Raw genomic sequence first — 18,935 nt, 5'->3', positions numbered from 1 at the left:
TCGGAATCGTTACATCATGTACACACGATGGCCTGCTCTGGCAGTTGGCCACTCATCGACTATTTGGTTTCGAATGATAATGGAATTATGGAAGCGGCCAGCCCGTGCGGTTGGCCAAATAATTTTTCTTGTCATCTCCCTGTGTTTGCCGCTGATCTTGTGGATAACGAAGACTCGCTTGCGTTCGCAACTGGTTTCTCAGACGACGGCAAACTCGGATACGGGTTCACATCAGCTGATGATTTGGAAGAGATTGACATCGGTCCTGGGGATAAGCCACGGCAGACATTTATCAGCAAGAAGTTGGATCCGGCTTTGCGAGAGGAGATGATTGCGTTACTAAAAGAATACCGGGATTGCTTTGCATGGGACTACACCGAGATGCCCGGACTGGATAGAAGCATCGTCGAGCATCGGCTCCCGCTCAAAAAAGGGTTTCGGCCGTTTCAGCAACGAGCACGTCAGATGAAGGCCGAAGTCCTAGAAGAAGTTAAGAAAGAGGTGGAGAAGATGCTGGACGCTGGGTTCATCAGGCCGTGCCGGTATGCAGAATGGATCTCCAGTGTGGTACCGGTGCAAAAGAAGGATGGCCGATGGCGTGTTTGCGTCGATTTTAGAGATCTCAACAGAGCAACACCAAAGGACGAATACCCGATGCTTGTTGCAGAAACATTGATCAACGCAGCTGCCGGCCACAAAATGATGAGTTTTATGGATGGCAATGCTGGTTACAACCAGATCTTCATGGCCCCAGAAGACGTGAATAAGACTACGTTCAGAGTACCAGGCGCAGTTGGCTTGTTCGAGTACTTGGTTATGACCTTTGGACTGAAAAATGCCGGTGCAACGTACCAGCATGCCATGAATTATATTTTTCATGATCTCATCGGCAAACTGGTAGAGATCTATACTAATGATGTTGTGGTCAAGTCCAAATCGGCTGGGGGCATCTAGAAGATCTGCGTCAAGTTTTGGAGCGGACTCGGAGGTTTGGGCTCAAAATGAACCCAAAGAAGTGCGCTTTCGGTGTGTCGGCCGGTCAGTTTCTGGGATTCCTAGTGGATGAATGGGGAATAGAGATCGGCCTAAAGAGTCAAGAAGCTGTGAAGACGATGAAGCCACCTACTACAAAGAAGGAGTTACAGAAGCTCATCGGTAAAATTAACTTTGTCAGGCGATTCATTTCTAATCTGTCTGGACGCATTGAGCCGTTTATGGGTTTAGTGAAGATCAAATCCGATGATGAGTTTTGCTGGGGGGCAGAGCAGTAACAGGCTTTCGATGAAATCAAGGAATATTTGTCAAAGCCTCCAGCATTGGTTCCTCCTCAGCAAGATAGGCCGTTCTACGTGTACCTATCCGTGGGTGACACTTTCATTGCTTCGGTGCTAGTCCAGAAGCATGACGGCCAAGAGAGGGTGGTTTTCTACCTCAGCAGACGTATGTTAGACGCCGAGACCAGGTATCCTAAAATCGAGAAGCTTTGTCTTTGCTTATACTTTACATGTACAAAGCTTCGCCATATTTTGCTCTCGGCGGAAACAATTGTCATATGCAAATCGGATGTCATAAAGCACATGCTGTCGGCTCCTGTCCTGAAAGGCCGACTTGGAAAATGAATGTTTGCATTGTCAGAGTTCGATATCCGAAACCAGCCTGCAAAAGCAGTCAAAGGACAAGCACTGGCGGATCTTGTTGCAGACAGGATCAGCACTGATATTGCTGCATTATTTATTCGTGCTTGGGCTATGTTCTTTGACGGATCGGCTTGTGATGATGGGTGCGGTGTGGGAATTCTGCTGGTGTCGCCTCGTGGGGCGACTTACTCCTTTTCCATCAGAATGACTGCCCCATGCACCAATAATTTGGTGGAATATGAAGCCATTTGCAGGATGGAATTGCTACTCGAAGCTGGAGCAGAAGCGGTGGAAATTTTTGGAGATTCGAAGTTGGTGATTTCTCAGCTCACGGAGGAATATAGATGTGAGAGCGAAGCTCTATTTCCGATATGGATGCAGTGCCGTGAGTTGATGTCACAATTCAGGTACATCAATTTCCACTGGATACGCAGGACTCTGAACAATGAAGCCAATGATTTGGCACAGATGGCTTCCGGGTACAGGGAAGCAGCTGATGGAGTCGACGTGGAGGTTCAGTTTCTAGAACCCGGAGACTGGAGAGCCGATATCTTCAATTACTTGAAGGATTCGGCTCGGGGGGCACCCAGAAGGATAAGACTCAAGGCCATGAAGTATGTTCTAATAGGGGATGGCATGTTCTACAGGACCTTGAAAGGACTACTACTTAAATGTCTGGGACCTTCAGAGTCAAATCGGCTTTTGCATGAGGTTCATGAAGGAGCCTGCGGTACTCACCAATCGGCTAATAAGATGAAGTGGCTGATTAGGCGATCAGGTTATTACTGGCCCACTATGCTTGAAGATTGTTTTAAATATTATAAGGGATGTCAAGCATGTCAGAGGTTTGGCAAAATTCAGATAGTGCCAGCATCAGTGATGAATCCTATCATCAAACCGTGGCCATTCAGAGGTTGGGGCATGGACATGATTGGACAGATCAACCCGTCGTCTAGCAAGGGTCACCAATGGGTCTTAGCTGCCACAGATTATTTCACAAAGTGGGTGGAGGCAGTGCCCATGAGGTCGGTAGCGTCAAGAGATGTGATCAGCTTTGTCAAAGAGCACATCATCCACAGATTTGGGATCCCTCAGACCATTACGACCGATGGAGGATCGGTCTTTATATCAGAGGAATTCAGGAAATTTGCCGATGACATGGGGATTAAGTTGATCAGATCATCTCCATATTATGCACAAGCTAATGGACAGGCTGAAGCATCCAACCAGAGCCTCATCAAGCTCATAAAGAGAAAGATCGATGAGTATCCTAGGCGCTAGCATGAGGTGTTATCAGAAGCTCTGTGGGCATATCGTATTTCGTGTCATGGGTCCACCAAGACATCGCCGTACCATCTAGTCTACGGCCAGGATGCTGTGCTACCATGGGAGATCACGGCCGGATCAAGTTGTGTTGAGTTTCAGAATGATCTATCTGCTGAACAGTATGCAGCCTTGATGAACGATAATGTGGAGGACCTGACAGAGTTAAGGCTTTGGTCGCTGGAAAAGATCAAGGAAAATAAGGCTAAAGTTGCTCGTGCATACAACAAGAAGGTCATGCCTAAGGATTTCCAGGTGGGAGGCTTAGTTTGGGGGGCAGTATTGCCATTGGGAACTAAAGATAAAAAGTTTGGTAAATGGTCTCCAACTTGGCATGGGCCGTACAAGGTTCATCAGGTTTTGCCTGGGAATGCATACATGCTCGAGGAATTGGACGGTGTCAAGTTTCCTGTTGCTGTCAATGGCCAACATCTCAAGAAGTATTTCCCGAGCATGTGGGAAGGCAAGTAATGAAAAGCCGATGAGCTCCATCTGGCTGCAGTGTAATAGGCCAACACGTTGAGGTGGCCAATAAAAAAAAAGAGACAGGCCAACACGTTGAGTTGGCCGGTAAAAAAAAATAGGCCAACACGTTGAGTTGGCCAGGTAAAAAAATATATAGTAAAAATATATATGAGAAGCGAACAGCCGATGTGTAACCATCGACTTAAGATGTTTTAAGACAGTTGCAAGTTTCAGGTTAACAGGTAGTACTAATTCTCTCTTGAGCCTATCTACTGGTTCAGGAATTCTTCTATGGCGTGGATGGCTTCTGTGCGGATGGCGTCTGCTCGTGCTATAATCGCTTTGTCATCCTTGTCATTGCCTGTAACTATCTGCCGACTCAAGGTACTGATCTCTGCAATCTTTGCTTGTATCTGCTCGACTATTTCCTGGGTTTCTTGTTTGGAGTTTGCAATGGAGGTTTCCTCGGCCTGGATGAGTTCCTTGGTGGTGCGGACCTTTTCTTCGAGTTCCGCCAGTTCTTTCTTCAGGAGGTCGAGTCGATTCATGTTGGCAGACACGTCAGCTTTGATATCTAGAGTTGCCTTCTTCTGGTTAAGGGCCTTGCACTTTTGGGTAATGTCAGCTTTCAGAGAAGCTTGAGAGCGACATGCTTCCGTCCTTTGTTGTGCTTTATTCACTTCTATCCGAAAGAATGGAAGGTTGCTGGCTGGCCAGAGTTTGATTTGCAATGGCTCCGGGAGTTGGGATTCTATTTGTTCGAAAATGTTCTTTATCTTGCTGGAATCATCAACCAGAGCAGTGATTGGAGCAGATAGTAGGTCCTTGATGAGTTGAAGCTGATGTGCCAAGTTAGCCGATTGCTCCAAAGATGATGTCTCTGCTCCAGGGACAGTCAGACCCAGTGATACAGGGTCAAAGGAAAGTAAGCCTGAAATGTCAAAGTCCTATGGACATATCTGGAGTTAGAACAAGATGCATTTATGAAGCTATCGGCTGGTTCAGAATTGGTTTTGGAATGTTACCTGTTCTGAAGAAGAGGTGTTGGACGGTTCAAGAGCAACTGTCCTGTTAGAGCTGGTGTTGACGTCAAGAACATTTACTGCATCGGCTTGTTCTTCGTTTGTCTCCGTCAGTGCATCAGGAGTAGCAGTCATCCCATGTTGTACTTGGCTTTCTGCATTGGGGGTGTCTTCAGCTGCATCCTGAAAATAGAATTATAGTCAACCAGGGTACATATGTATGAAATAAAGAAAAGTTCTTGAATGATGAGTTACCTGGTTGGTGTTGGACTCTGATGGACTCGGAGAAGATGGTACTGGTTTCTTGATGACACGCCTCGTGATCATCTTCCTTTTCTTGGTCATGACTCGGGGGGCAACGCTTGCAGAAGTTTGTCTTCGCTTGGAAGCCGACTGGAGTAAGTCTGGCTGAACAGTTATTATCACTTTCTTCATTGGTGGTGACCCTTTGCAGAAGAGTACATCAGGAGCAGTTGGAAGAAAGTGGAATGGCTCCCCAGTGCTGGTCGTAGGATCTGGACCATCTTGTTGCTGCTAACAGAATGAGTAAGATTAGTCATGCAAAGGATGGAGGACTTAGAAGGATGAATGCATAAATTCAGTACTGCTTCCTCAGGGATTACATATTCAAGATCGATTTGCTGTAGTCGAGTACCGAGAGCTTTTCTGAAGACATGAGTTTTCCAGATATTCCACCAAGTATGAAAGCCGATTGATGAAGAGGTGAAGGACAGATCGGCTGGTATTGGAATTTGGAGATTATCAAACATGCTGTAGCATCTCGAGCTGGTGAGACCATCATGCAGATCGGCTCTGCTCTCCACCAAGTGGTGAATATGGAAGTGGGGAGGGACCTGCCCTAGGCCAAATTGTCGAGCTACTATGACTGGCTGGTAAGATTCATAACCTGGCTTGATAATCCTATTAGAAGTGCTGATGCCAACAGGAAGAAAGCCGGGTCGAATCATCAAAGAATATAGATGCCGAGTGCTGTCGTCATCGGCAAAGTTATCTAATCTGAAAGCAGTTGGGTTCTCAAAGGATTCAGATTTAGTAAATGGGAAGTAGAGAGGATTATCTAGTCCTTTGTAGAAGACTCTAAACCAGTTTGCTGCATCTGCTGAATTCAGTTTACTGCCAGGGAGACTGAACAAAGCTTGGCCATAACTAGGACATCTGATTGGTTTGCCACTCTCATCAGGGAAGGAGGTCTCGGTCAGGCCTTGGAAGTTGGGAATATGATGCTGGAAGTACAGTTATGGCCACAACTGAATGAACCACCAAGGGCCTCCAGTTCTCAGTTTTTTGTGGTTAAGCAGGTTAGATGTCGTCAAATGGAGATATCTGTAAATTTCTCCGAGGAAGAGTTTGCCTAGGCCGGTGTGATTACCATGGGCCAGGTGATAGCCCAAGTGAAGATAGTTCTTAGTTGGAGCTAAAGAAGGACCACAGAAGATGAAGTGCTCTAGCCAAAGATTTAAGAAGCCGGTGTGCTCCTTCTCAGTCACTGGACCTTTTGTTTTCATGTGCTGACTCATGTAAGTGCCCCAATTTGTGCAGTTAACCTTAGAAGAGAGTTTGAAGGGGACTTCTGCCATTTTGTGAGCAGCAGGATTAGGAGAACTAATGTCTATGCCAGTGATCATGATAACATCCAGCAAAGTGGGGGTCATGGGTCCATGACCAAAGAGGAAACAATTCAGAGCATCAGACCAGAAATAGCCGATGGCTTTCAGAAGATTTTCATCTTTGTCAAGGGGTGACAGTGATAAGCTAAGTGCATCGGCTATGTTCAAATCTTGCCACAAGGGCATGTGAGCTTTTGCTACTCTGTTGTACCATGTAATCCAGCTCTCAGGTGGATTAGGCCAGGCTCGTAAGCAGTCGGCCCAGAGGTTCAGATCGATGTTTTGACTCACAAAAGGGATCCTATTTTCTTCGCAAGAAATCAAATCTATGGGATTTTCATGGGTTTGTGGGCCAAGATAGAAAGATTTTGGATCGGAGGGATGCGGCAGAAGGATGTTTGACACCTGAACTTTAGAAATTCAGAAGTATGCGTATGGTGTCATGTTCAGAGTTTTAGTTTTAGAAGCTTGGTAAGCTGAAGAAAACTAAAGGATTAGGCCGAATATTACCTTCAGGCCACAGATTGCCGTATCATCGGTTGCGGAGCTTGTCGTCTGAGTTGCAGAATCTGCCATGGTTCAAATCTGTTGACTTAGGGTTTGATTGCTGCAGGCTCTGATTCGAATTCCGGCTGCTTGGAGAGTTCTTGCTCAGATTTGTAGAGTTTGGTTTTCGAATTACACTCGAATTTGAGAGTTCGTTGAGTTCGGTTCAAGCTGGAAGCAATATTCTACTCTTGTGCGGTTTGCTCCAAGTTTGAAATTCGTCGGCTCTTGGATATTTACGGAAGCCTGATGCGTTGCCATCGGCTTTTTAGAAAGTAAATGAGACACACAGGATTGAAGAAAATTCGATTTCATTAAAGAGAAATTTATTACAAGGAAAGCCGATTTTACAAAGGAATCGATCCTTCGGCTTTGTGATCCTACCCCTACGATGCTACCTACCAGTCGTAGGTGTCTGAATGCCTACGGTGCTTCGGGCTTCGCGACGGTGCGTCTCCGCCGCCGTCGTCGTTATCATCGCCGTCGTCGCTGCTGCTGCTGCCGTCGTCTTCGGTGCTGCTGCTGCTTCGCCTGCCGCTGTCGCTGCTTTCTTCTTTGCTTCCCTCCGTGGGGGCTTGGAGGAATTGGTGGGGGTTCCCTCCTGCTGCCGTGTCGTCGCTGGAAGGGGAGCCGATCTCTTCGAAGGAGTCGGCTCCTTCCCAGGAGAAGGCGTCGTCTTTGCTGCTCTCTAGTTCCTCTTGGAACAGGAACTGGAGGTCCTCCTCTCCCTCAGTCGTAGGATCGTCCTCTTCGGAGGCAGCCCCGAAGTCGAACTCCTCTGCGTCCCAGTGTAGAGGAGCCAGCGCCTCATAGGCTGCTGTTGGGTCCCACTCGGGGGTCGGCTCTCGTCTCTCTGGGATAGAGTCGATGGAGGAGGCCGAGAGGGAGGAAGAAGAAGGAGGAGAGGAGGAGGAAGAAGAGGAATCTCCAAAAGAGTTGGAGCCGGAGGAAGAAGAGATGGCCATGGCTGGTGAAGGATTGGTTTTCTGCGCAACTGGCTTTGGGAGGAAGGAGTTCGCTGTAAAGAACAGCCGATTCAGGATGAGGTTAAATAGCGAAAAGATGGAAGATGGATCGACAGTTTTCACGTTCTACGAGGAGCCAGTTGCAGAGACGTTGCGTCTTCCTTGGTGGTTGCAGTGTGTTTAATGAGCATTAACGGGAAGATGAAGCGACAGATTGGTTTTGGAACTATCATTGCCAAAACCAGGGGGGCATGTGTTATCGCCATAAATTAACAGGATTAATTTATGGGCCGAAAGCAAGATGGGCTTAAAGCAGAAGATTGAAGAAGACTTGTAAATCGGCTCCTGCGTTAGCATCTCGGCCACATGGGCCGTGTATCCTTAGATTTAGTTTAATATTAGAGATAGAGTCCAATCGGGACAAGATTAGTTTAGATTGTTTCCCAAGTCTCCGAACTATAAATATGTATCCTTTGTTATTCATAAAGGAGAGCGTCATCACGTCTCACAAACAACAACTCTCGGCGCATCGCCACCCCTAATCCTAGGGTTTCATCCAAGTAAGTGCCATGTTGCCCTGATCGCTTCTCGCGATCAGGGCAGCATTGTTCTTGCTTTTACCTTGGTATTACTCGTACTGAAGCGTTTTTGATGGCGAGTAGTACTAGTTATCCTGATGTTCGTAGCATGGCTTTTAGTAGATCCATTGTGCCTTGTTGCTTATCATCTACGAATATCATGTTGTCTCTGTGCAGTTATGTTTCAATCTTATGCTAGTTCTTGTCGTATAGAATTAGTTGCACAGAGGCAACACCCTGCTTCTTTTGTGTATAGTAGATCTAATCTGTTATGGTTTGCTCTTATCTTAAGAGTTGGCGTAATATCTGCTAAGTTAGGCCTTGCAAACGGATTGGATGATCCGGTGGTGTAGTAGATGCTTTATCTTAGCCTTAATAGGGATTGTTCTGGGAATCGGCTCTTGCTAGTTCTTAGGCCTCTGTTTTGGGTTATGGTTCAGTTGTCTGTTACGTTCATTAGGCCTAGTCACGTGTACGATGTTCCGATCTAGCAGTGAAGCTGTTACCATCGTGGATTAGATTAATTAGATTTAATTGAAGCAGTTTCATAGTTATTTGCTTTATTTATCATATCTGGATACAATCAGATCCCATCTGACACCGGGACTCGATCGGCTCTTTAAAACCGATGCAAGAGTCGTCCCGGGGATCCGACCACGGCTCGGACTTACATTTACACGTGTCTTTGTACGCAGGAAACTGTTCGGAGCACGTCTGCACCCTCCTGATCGGGTATAGGTCAGGTGGCACGCCCGGCTTTCACATATTCTCCGGGCGCGTGACGGAATTGTGGGCCGTCGACGAGGGAGCAGTGCCTGCCAGCGCCCCGGCGACCTCCCGGCTCTTCGTTTTGCCCGTCGCTGCTCGCCGGTGGGTTTCGACTGACAACAAGTCTCAAGTGTCACAAGGAGATGAAGGACACTTGATTTAGTTAGGGTTTATAGTTCTTAGTTCTTGACCGTACTATTAAGAGGGGTTCATGAGTTAGTAGCTTGACCAAAATTAAGTTGGCCTTCGAAATCTTGCACACTCGCTCAAAAACAGCCCAAGATGGTCAATAGAAGTTAACACAATGCTTGGAAGAAGAAACAATCGAAGTTACATTTAAATCCAAGTCAATTCAGTTGAAAACAAAGAAAAACAGCAGCACCGGTTTAACCGATGCCTTAGCATCGGTGCATCCGACGCTTGGCGGAAGTTCCGACGCCCTTGTCGGTCTATCTCTCTGGATGCAAGCAAAAATCAAATCAACAATCTCTATAACACCGGTTGAACCAATGGCCCCAAGCAAAGCACCGGTGCATTAGAAGTACTATGTTCCAGAGAGCATGTTTAGGTGGACCTCAACTCCTCTTCAGCACCGGTTGAACCGACGCTTCTACGGAGCATGCACCGGTGCAATGACGCAAACCTGGATACTGTGTCAGAAACCCCTACGGCTACTAATTGGACACAGAGAGACCGGTTGAACCGACGCCTCAAATTTGTCACCCGTCGGTTCTTCCGGTGGTCACGATTTTTCTGCAGTGAACTTCCAACGGCTATGTGCCCCTCTCCACTCTATATAAGGGCACCCCTCTGACTCATTTGAAGTGCCTTTGACACCTTGAATACCTGAGGCCACCCTTGAGAAGAAGAGAAAGTGCTTTGAGCAAAAGAGAGAAGATCTAGTACATTGTTTGTGCTTCAACCTTGAAGAATTCATCCTTTGCAAGTGTAGCAAGTGTGCTTGAGCTAGGGCCAGCTGAGTGTAGGTCAAGTGAAGGCTTAGGAGCTTGTTACTCTTGGTGTTTGACGGCACCTAGCCGGTCTTGGTGATCGGAAGGTTCTTGGTGAGCTCTTGGAGTTTGTGGGAGCCCCAAGACAAGAAGATTGTACACTGTGTGAAGCTCGCCGTTCCGGAGATGGAGAAGGAGCATTCTTAGTGATCACTTACTCCTTGGTGAAGCAAGGGAGTTATAGCCTTGTGTGGGTGCTCCAACGTGGATTAGGGGGGAGCGTCAACTCCTCGATACCACGGGAAAAAATCCGGTTGTCTCATGTCCCTTACTTTTATTTCAAGCAATTAAATCTATTTGTTGTTATTCTTGCTTTTAATTGTTTGTAGATTGACTAGGACAACTTGCATGATAGTGTGAACTCTTGCTTAGTTTTTTATCTTGGTAGTGTGCAACCCTCTAGACAAAATGATCATGATAGTGTGTTTACCTACCTAAGGACATTTTGCTAGCGTGCTCTAGTAACTTGGCTTCAAATTTGTAGATTGGGCAATACTAGTCTAGGTTAAGGACTAGGTAGAAATTTTAAAAAGTCTCAATTCAACCCTTTTTTGGCCACGATCCTTTCATATACTGTACTTGAGGTTCATATCTGACACATCCTACCTTCCAGATGGTGATGCTCGCAGGTCATTTGTGGTTCTGCATTTTTTTTTCAATTAAAAAAGCCAGCAACGTCCGTCTCAATGTCATATCAGCGCTTGGAAAATTTTCGCCGCCAGATATGACTATAATGTGGAAGTTGACTGAATAATATAAATTTAAGTTTATACAGTCTGAGTCTGACACATGCCACAGGGCACCGTGAAGACTTATAAAAGGCCCTTAATATAATCCTCTCGGTTCATGCAATTCCCAAGCAAAGCTGCAAAGTAAAAAATTTCGACAAGCTATAAGCCACCCCCATCATGGAGATGGAGCCAAGTGCAGCAACGCTCCTCTTCGTCTTCCTCCTCTCCTTGCCAATTCTTGTGACCTTGCTGAGCCGCAAATCAACTCCGACCTCCAAGAAGAGGCGGCCTCCAGGCCCGTGGAACCTCCCCTTGATTGGCAGCCTCCTCCACTTCCTCAAGTCGCATCCACCGGTCGTTCTCCGGGACCTAGCCAATAAGTATGGCCCTGTGATGTTCCTCAGGATGGGCCAAATCGATACTGTCGTGATATCCTCACCACCGGCGGCGGAGGAGGTTCTTCGCGAGAAGGATATCACCTTCGCGTCAAGGCCGAGCACCGTGGCTTCAGAGTTCTTCTGCTACCAAAACCGCGATGTTGCCTTCTCGCCATATGGCGCTTATTGGCGGATGTTGCGCAAGCTCTGCACGGTGGAGCTCCTCAGTGCAAAGATGGTGCGGCAAGTCGCACCCATCAGGGATGGCGAGACGTTGTGCCTCATCAGAAATATCCAAGCCGCTGGCCGAGGTGGTGAGCCGGTCAATCTCGGGAGGCAGCTCTTATCCTGCTCCAACTCGATCACGGCACAGGCGGCTTTCGGCCAGGTCTGCAGCAGCGAGCTCCGGGACCAGTTCCTAACATCAATTGCTGTGGCCTTAAACTTCAGTGGGGGCTTCACCATCGGGGATGTTTTTCCATCGCTGCGCTTCATTGACATTGTCACTGGGTTCAGACGAAAGATGTGGCGAGCACGCTTGCAGCTGGACGACGTCTTTGACAAGATCATTGCTCGATGTGAGGCGCAGCGAGTTGATTCCCTGGTGAGCGTCCTCCTTCGGATCAGGGACGAGGGGGACCTGGAATTCCCCATCGGCACAACAAACATCAAGGCAATTATATTGGTAATAATTTACTTGAGAAGAATCGCACTACATGCATTTTCTTTTTTAAAAAATCATTATTGCTCATATAGTGGCATGGGGTATCATTTAGGATATGTTCGCTGCTGGGACAGAGACGACGTCGTCAACTGCAGAGTGGATCATGTCAGAGCTCATGAGGAATCCAGATGTAATGGCCAAGGCACAGGCCGAGGTGCGACGAGTATTTAACAACGTGAGCCCACAAGATCATGAGGCCAAGATGGACGAGCTACACTACATTAAAATGGTGATCAAGGAGGGCATGAGGCTGAACCCAGTGGTGCCATTGCTGCTTCCCCGTCTCTGTCGGGAGACTTGCGAGGTAGGTGGGTTCCAAGTCATAAAGGGCACTAGGGTCATGATCAATGCGTGGGCTATGGCAAGGAGCCCCGAGTATTGGCATGACGCAGAGAAGTTCAGGCCCGAGAGGTTTGAGGATGGCATGCTTGACTTCAAAGGCTCTAGGTTCGAGTACTTGCCATTTGGGGCAGGGAGGAGAAGGTGCCCTGGTGATACCTTCGGGCTGGCTGCTCTGGAGCTCATTATTGCACGCCTTCTCTACTACATCGACTGGAGCCTCCCAGTCGGGATGCAGCCTGACGACATTGACATGGAAATGATCGTTGGCGTAACAGCAAGGAGAAAGAACCAGCTGCACCTAGTTGCATCACCATATAAGGTGGTTCCCATGCAATGCTGATCAACATGATAGTGTCACATCCAAAATTCTAATTTTGGGTTGTGAATATCTTTCCGAATAAATTTATCCATCTTCTAGAGTTTATGAGAATTTTTACATATAAGTTAGCGCCCATGGATAGCTAGAGGTAAAATTAGGCCATGCTAATACAATAAAGCATGATCACATATAATAAAAGAGCTCTTTTACAATGGTTGGTGGTGCCTCCCCAAAAATAATTAATTTAATTAATTTGAGGGGCGGAAGGGTAGTGTGGTAATTCACCACCCCAAACCCCACGCCCCCCTCCTCGCACCAAACCCACGCCCCGGGCAACTGTCCTGCCTCACCCGGTCTCCCCTGGCGGATCGCCGCCACCGCTGCCGCCCTGCTCTGCCAGCGCCGTTGTCGCCGTCGCCGCACCCTTCCCTTGGCCCCGCCTTCGCTCTTTGCGTCGACCACCCTTCCCTCACTCCCGCCGCTAAAGGTCGTCGCCCTACTCCGCGCGGGTAGGGTTTGGACGCCGCTGGTTGTGTTCCCTACTACATTGCCGCCTGCGCCTGCTTCGTCAGCCGATAGCTGCCCCGTGTTTGATCATCTAGCCAAAGGTACTTGGACACCGCCTCCTCTTGTTGTGTCCCTTGTTTCATGATCAGATGATATCTTGCTCAAGATCGTATTCGATGATTGTAGCGAAATTTTTTGTTTGTAGTTTGCATTATCAAGTGACAGTAATTATATCTCCTGCATGTGTAAGAATTGTAACCCTTCATCTATTTGTTCCATTAATGTATATGCCTCAATCTGATTGGCTTCTTGATAACAATTGAAACCCTTCTTCAAATTAGTGTCCTACATATTTGTGCATCACAATAACAAAATGTCATTAGCACATTTTATATACAGTGGTCTAAAATATATATATTTTGTCTGTCATCATCCTCTCTACAGCCTAACTTGTATAACTTCATAGTGCTAACATGGGTGTAATAATATTGTCCACTTCATGTAATTGGTCTGTATTGTACATACACCTCAAAGTTTACTGGTTTTACTTTTTACTAGTTCTGGTTGATATTACAGTTCAAACAAGTGGCTATTGATATGTTGCCTTTGGCTCTGCTGCATCTAGTTCTCTTGGCTCTGCTGTATTTAGTTGCTTATGCCTTTTTTGAGTTTTCCCTATTTTCCTTCATCTAAATCACCCTGAAATTTGTATTAGGCTAACTATATGTGAATTATATACATCTCATTGATCTTTGGGTTTTATACTACAATCATTGATTTCAATTTTTATGCAGCATAATTGAAATTAATCAGTATACTGCAATCATTAATTTGTTTAATGTTGTTGATGGATGCAGGAGGAAATGGCGGATCTTGAGTCTTTGCTGGAGTACAATGAAATTGTTAGGAAGATGTTCACAAACGAAGATGAAGGATTTTAGTTTTATAACACATATGCACTTGGTAAAGGATTTAGTGCGAGGAAAAGCTATGTTGAGTGGAACAGTGAGCACACTGAGCTGACCCTTCGGAGGTATGTTTGCAGTCATCAAGGTTACCGTGAAGAGAAGTACATGAAGAAGGAGATTAAGAAGCGGAGGCCACGAGATATAACTCGTGTTGGATGCCCTGCAAAATTATTAATTGCACTAGACCGGAACACCGGGCAGTGGTACGTGAAGAATTTCATCGATGAGCACAACCATCTGCTGGCTCCAACCGACCTTGGATGCCTGCTGCGTTCACATCGAAAAATCAGTGTTGCGCAGAAAGCTGAAATTGTGGAGCTGGGGGTTGCTGGGATCCGCAAACACCAGATTTTTAAAATTATGGAAATGCAGTATGGTGGATATGACAAGGTTGGCTATACATCAAGGGACTTGTATAATTTCTGCCATCTCTATAAGCAGGAGATAATTGCTGATGGTGATACTCAAACAGTCATCAGTCACCTGAAGGGACATCAAAACAGAGATTCTGAGTTCTTTTTCAAGTACATGACTGATGGGAAAGGACACGTGCAGGGAATGTTCTGGTGTGATACTCAATGTATGCTTGATTATGCAGCATTTGGTGATGTCATTGTATTTGACAGCACCTACAAAACAAATCGGTACAACCTGCCCCTTGTGCCTTTTGTTGGGGTGAATCACCACTACTGCACAGTTATTTTCGGATGTGGAATTATTTTTCATGAGAATACTGAGTCATATGTGTGGCTACTGAAAATATTTACCGAAGCTAATGCTCAAAAGCATCCTATTTCCGTGATCACTGATGGAGACCTTGCTATGCAAAGAGCAATCAGTGTGGTGTGGCCGAATTCACCGTATAGGCTATGCGGATGGCACATTGAGTTGAATCTAGTGCGCAATGTTCACAATGATACACTGAAGGGTGCGTTCAGGGTTTTTTTTGTATGACCTTGGCTCCATAGAAGAGATTGAGAGGAAATGGCAGGTGTTCCTAGCTAACAATAAGGTCAAAGAGGACTCGTGGCTTTATCAGATGTATGAGGTGAGGCAAACCTGGTGTGATGCATATCATGTAGGTCATTGCTTTTTAGGATTGAGGAGCAACCAACAGAGTGAGAGCATGAACTCTAGGCTTCAGATGAATCTGGATGGTAAAATGACCCTGTTAGAAATGGTACAATGCTATGAGACCTGCTTTACAAAGGTGCGCAGAAATGAGGTGGATGACGACGCTAAAGCACTGCAATCTGCACCATTCACAGAACCTGATGCTTCAGTTCTTGAGATAAACGCAAAGGAAAGGTTCACACCAAATGTTTTTAAGGCAAAGGTCCAGTTCAGCGTGGAAGCAGCCAAGAAGTGTTCTCTGATTGAGATTCTAGATGGCGATGATACAACTGAGTATATTGTTGGAAGGAGAGATAGAGACATCATGTACTATGTGAAATGTGAATTAACCGAAGAGGCCAATCTGAAGAGAATTTTCTGTTCTTGTCATAAGTTGCAATCCCTTGGAACCCCATGCTCACACATCTTCTTTGTATTGGGCCTCCGGGACGAGAGCAAGCTTCCAGATTGCTGGTGGACTATGGGGGCGAAGCGTGCATTTCCGACGATAAGGAAGAGCACCATGTATGACTATTCCCCTACTCTACTAAGGTTCCGTGAGCTACACAATCTCAGTCTTGCTGCAGCCTTCGTAGCATCTCGTTCACCCAAAGCATATGAGCGGACCAAACGTGTCCTTGAATAAGAAGCTGCTGTGATCATGCCAAATGCAGGAGCGAACGGAGGCAAAATGTATGGACCGGTGCTGCCACAAGCGCCGGAGGTTGATTGTGAAGCGTTCAGAGATGTCCTGGATCCCATGACTGTGCCTGGCAGAGGGGCCCCGAAGAAAAAGTTGAAGTCAAGTTCTAGGTAAGACTAAATCTACCACAAAATCTTCCACGAAATGTAGCCTATGTAGGGGCTTGGGTCACAATCGGCAAACATGCTTTTTGAGACCAGAGGTAATTTTGAATAATGTTCATCAAAGCTAACAACTGCCCATGTGTGAGGCATGTGTACTTATGACTGATGTTCATCTTCATTTGTAGGAAACAAAGCTCCCTGAAGATGTGCTAGATTAATGATTTGCCATGGATCTGATTGCAGCTACCAAATGGATATAGGTAAGGTGACAATTTTCATCTTCATTCACTGGCAGACTCCACGTTACGAAGACTAAATTATTGTTCTTTTTTGCTTATTGTATAGAACTTTGTCTATTAGCAGGATCCATTTTCTTCGTGCGCTACCTTGTCATCTAATCATGAGTGACAGCAATGGGCATCAGTGGAACTTGTTAGCATAGTCATTAGGCTTTGTTTTGCATGGGTGTATCTCCAGACACCTTCCTTGGTAGAATTGTAATAAAGTATTGCCCTGATATGAAGTGCCTATTTGCGTTTGTGAATTTTTTGTGTTCCATTTGTTGCAGTGAAATGTGCGGCAGCATCATGTCTTACTGCACTACAGGTCAGATCGGTGTGCCCACTGTACAGCATCACCGCAGCATTTTCGCTGTACTTCGAGAGACAGTTGGAACTGTGGTTCCCACGCAATGACAGTCACCAGACAATGTTTCTAGGTTTTGACTGTCTCAAGGTCCTAACATTGACCGGACAATGTTTCTAGACTTTTTACTGTCTCAAGGTCTTGACATTCGCCGGACATTATTTCAAGGTCTTGACAGACACCGGACTTTTTTGTCAATGAAATTCAGTACAAACTCAGAGGACTTCAAGTTTGACGAGTTCCTCTTCTGGTGCACTGATCATCATTCAGACCTGTCGCTGCACTCGTCAGATTTGTTGGTGAACTGTTATATCCATGAACTTGTGAAAAAATTTTAGTAGGAACTCAAAGGACTTGAATTTGGACGTGTCGCTCACCGGTCGGACCAGGTGACTCACGGGACGTTTTAGATGGACTCGGCAGATATCTTGATGGATCTATTCTTCCCATGCACTATTCGATCGATTCTCTGTTCTGATCATCGGAGCATTTTTCAGTAAAGTGCGAGGCTACCCATTTAAAAGTGCCCCTCCTACTCTTCGCGAGTGCAACATCATGTCTTACTGCACTAATATCACCACCGTAGTGTTTTCCCCATACTTCAAGACTTAGTTGGAACTGTGGTTCCCACGCACTTACAGTCACCGGACATGTTTCTAGGTTTTGACTGTCTCAAGGTCCTGACATTGACCGGACAATGTTTCTAGATTTTTTTACTGTCTCAAGTTTTTTACATTTTTACCAGACAATATTTCAAGGTACGGGCCCTGTGAGAGGTACCACAGCCCATGGGCCAGAGAGAGGTACGGCAGCTCATTGTTGTTCCATGTGGATCTGTCAGGGATGTGTTTGGTTATTTTCCATGACTTTCCCCACCAATACACCGGACAATCTACACCGCACTGTCTATCCACAATGGTCTCACCGGTGCTGTCTGCAACCGGCCAACATCAGGTGATGGACCAAGTGTATGAACATCTCTCTCCTATTTTATCGACGATACCACCCGCCCCTCCTCGGGGCTTTGGAATCCCAACCGACGCCGTAGGAAACAAACCGCACGTCCATGCGGCCACCCACAAGAATTAATCCAAAATGTCGCCGTTGCCACACACGCGCATGCAAGAAACCCTAGCCAAGAAATCATCCCATGCTATATGACGCCGCTCGATTATGGAGCCATGGCGCCCACCGCCGGTGAACATTGTCATGCCAACGGGGTGGGATGAGTCGTCGCAAGCATCGGATACAAAGCCGAAGCGCCATCGCCCAACGACGCCGACCAGTCCACCGACAACTATGCGTCAATGGGTTGCATTTGATACAACCATGCTCGATGTGTGGATAACCTGTGACGCGGAGGTGGTGGCGAGCTTTCTCGAAGACATCCGCCGTGGCAACTCAGCGCAACACCGCCGCAAGCTCGTTTGATTGGACACCGAGTGGAAAAGGCTCCCTGGCGGCGACGTCACGACTGCCATCTTGCAGTTGTGCGTCGGCACTAGTGTCCTTGTGTTCCAGGTCCTCTATGTCATCGGTGGTGACCTTCCCAAAGTATTGAAGAGGTTTCTGATAGAGGAGGACCACATCTTCACCGGTGCACACATCGAGAACGACGTGAAGTGGCTGCGGGACGACTTTAGCATCACAATAACCAATCCGATTGACCTCCAATTGGTAGTCCCTGAAGCCGCTGCAGAATACAAGCACCATGGCGGACCCCATCCCGAGTGTGGAGTTCGTCATTCATTGCTCGAGAAGATCGCATCAGAGGTACTATGCCTACCTCACCTCCGCAAGCCGGTGGGTGCCGACCGTGATCACTGGCACGAGAGGTATTTGGATAGCTTCCAGGTACGCTACGCCGCCATAGACACGTACTTATCGTACGAGATAGCGAATCAATTAGAGCTCAAGCATGGCTATAGATTTGCTTAAGTGACTTGTGTGTGTGTGTGTGTGTGTGAGAGAGAGAGAGAGAGAGAGAGAGAGAGATTAAAGTGAGGATTGTAAAGGTCTCCATGACTTGTAATGTCAGAGAGATCTAGCTTCTGAACCATCAGTGATGCTTGTGACCCATCTGGCAATGTAATGCGATCAGCCTATTCTTCTTATCATGTTGGTGGTTTCTTACATTGACCATTCAGATGGTGCGATTACGTTCCTATCGGAGCATTCACCGGACGTTTCATTTTTGTCTCTGCAGATTTTGTGATGGAACTGATCTTTCCGGTGACTGTGGGTGGTGTTAAGTAATGCTGGTCTGCGTTGGTTGTACCAAAGTTCATTTGAAAAGACGAATCATTTGTTTCATGTCGATGAACCGGCTTGACTTGAGTACCTGAAATCACTGAAAGTACCTCCATCTCAAATTGTCAACCATTTAGGCTTTTCAGACCCATTTTGCCATTACAAGTTCATGTCATTCTGTTATAAGAACTGCACACATCTAACGCCATT

The 18,935-nt window shown here is 46.5% G+C and overlaps 2 protein-coding genes across 2 annotated transcripts; both read left to right on the top strand.

Moving 5' to 3' along the window:
• The first annotated feature begins 10,780 nt into the window (after positions 1–10,780).
• Positions 10,781–12,540, top strand: LOC120658115 (cytochrome P450 99A2-like). The gene is made up of 2 exons (XM_039936330.1): positions 10,781–11,735; positions 11,827–12,540. The coding sequence occupies exons 1-2, from the start codon at positions 10,851–10,853 to the stop codon at positions 12,454–12,456; spliced, it is 1,515 nt and encodes a 504-aa protein (XP_039792264.1). The 5' UTR covers positions 10,781–10,850; the 3' UTR covers positions 12,457–12,540.
• Positions 12,541–14,015: 1,475 nt separating this feature from the next.
• On the top strand, positions 14,016–15,669 carry LOC120662436 (protein FAR1-RELATED SEQUENCE 5-like). The gene is made up of 2 exons (XM_039941583.1): positions 14,016–14,838; positions 15,008–15,669. Exons 1-2 carry the CDS (start codon positions 14,016–14,018, stop codon positions 15,667–15,669), a joined length of 1,485 nt encoding a protein of 494 aa, XP_039797517.1.
• Positions 15,670–18,935: the final 3,266 nt, after the last annotated feature.

This window comes from Panicum virgatum, chromosome 2N, assembly GCF_016808335.1.
Source record: "Panicum virgatum strain AP13 chromosome 2N, P.virgatum_v5, whole genome shotgun sequence".
NCBI classification, from domain to species: Eukaryota; Viridiplantae; Streptophyta; class Magnoliopsida; order Poales; family Poaceae; genus Panicum; species Panicum virgatum.
Note: the sequence above shows the minus strand (reverse complement) of the source record. Positions and strands in the feature narration are given on the sequence as shown.

Coding starts and splice junctions, on each gene's coding strand:
- LOC120658115 (XM_039936330.1), top strand. CDS start 10,851: ATGGAGATGGAGCCAAGTGCAGCAACGCTCCTCTTCGTCTTCCTCCTC. Junction 11,736..11,826: donor ACATCAAGGCAATTATATTG/GTAATAATTTAC, acceptor GGTATCATTTAG/GATATGTTCGCTGCTGGGAC.
- LOC120662436 (XM_039941583.1), top strand. CDS start 14,016: ATGAAGAAGGAGATTAAGAAGCGGAGGCCACGAGATATAACTCGTGTT. Junction 14,839..15,007: donor TCACAATGATACACTGAAGG/GTGCGTTCAGGG, acceptor ATTGCTTTTTAG/GATTGAGGAGCAACCAACAG.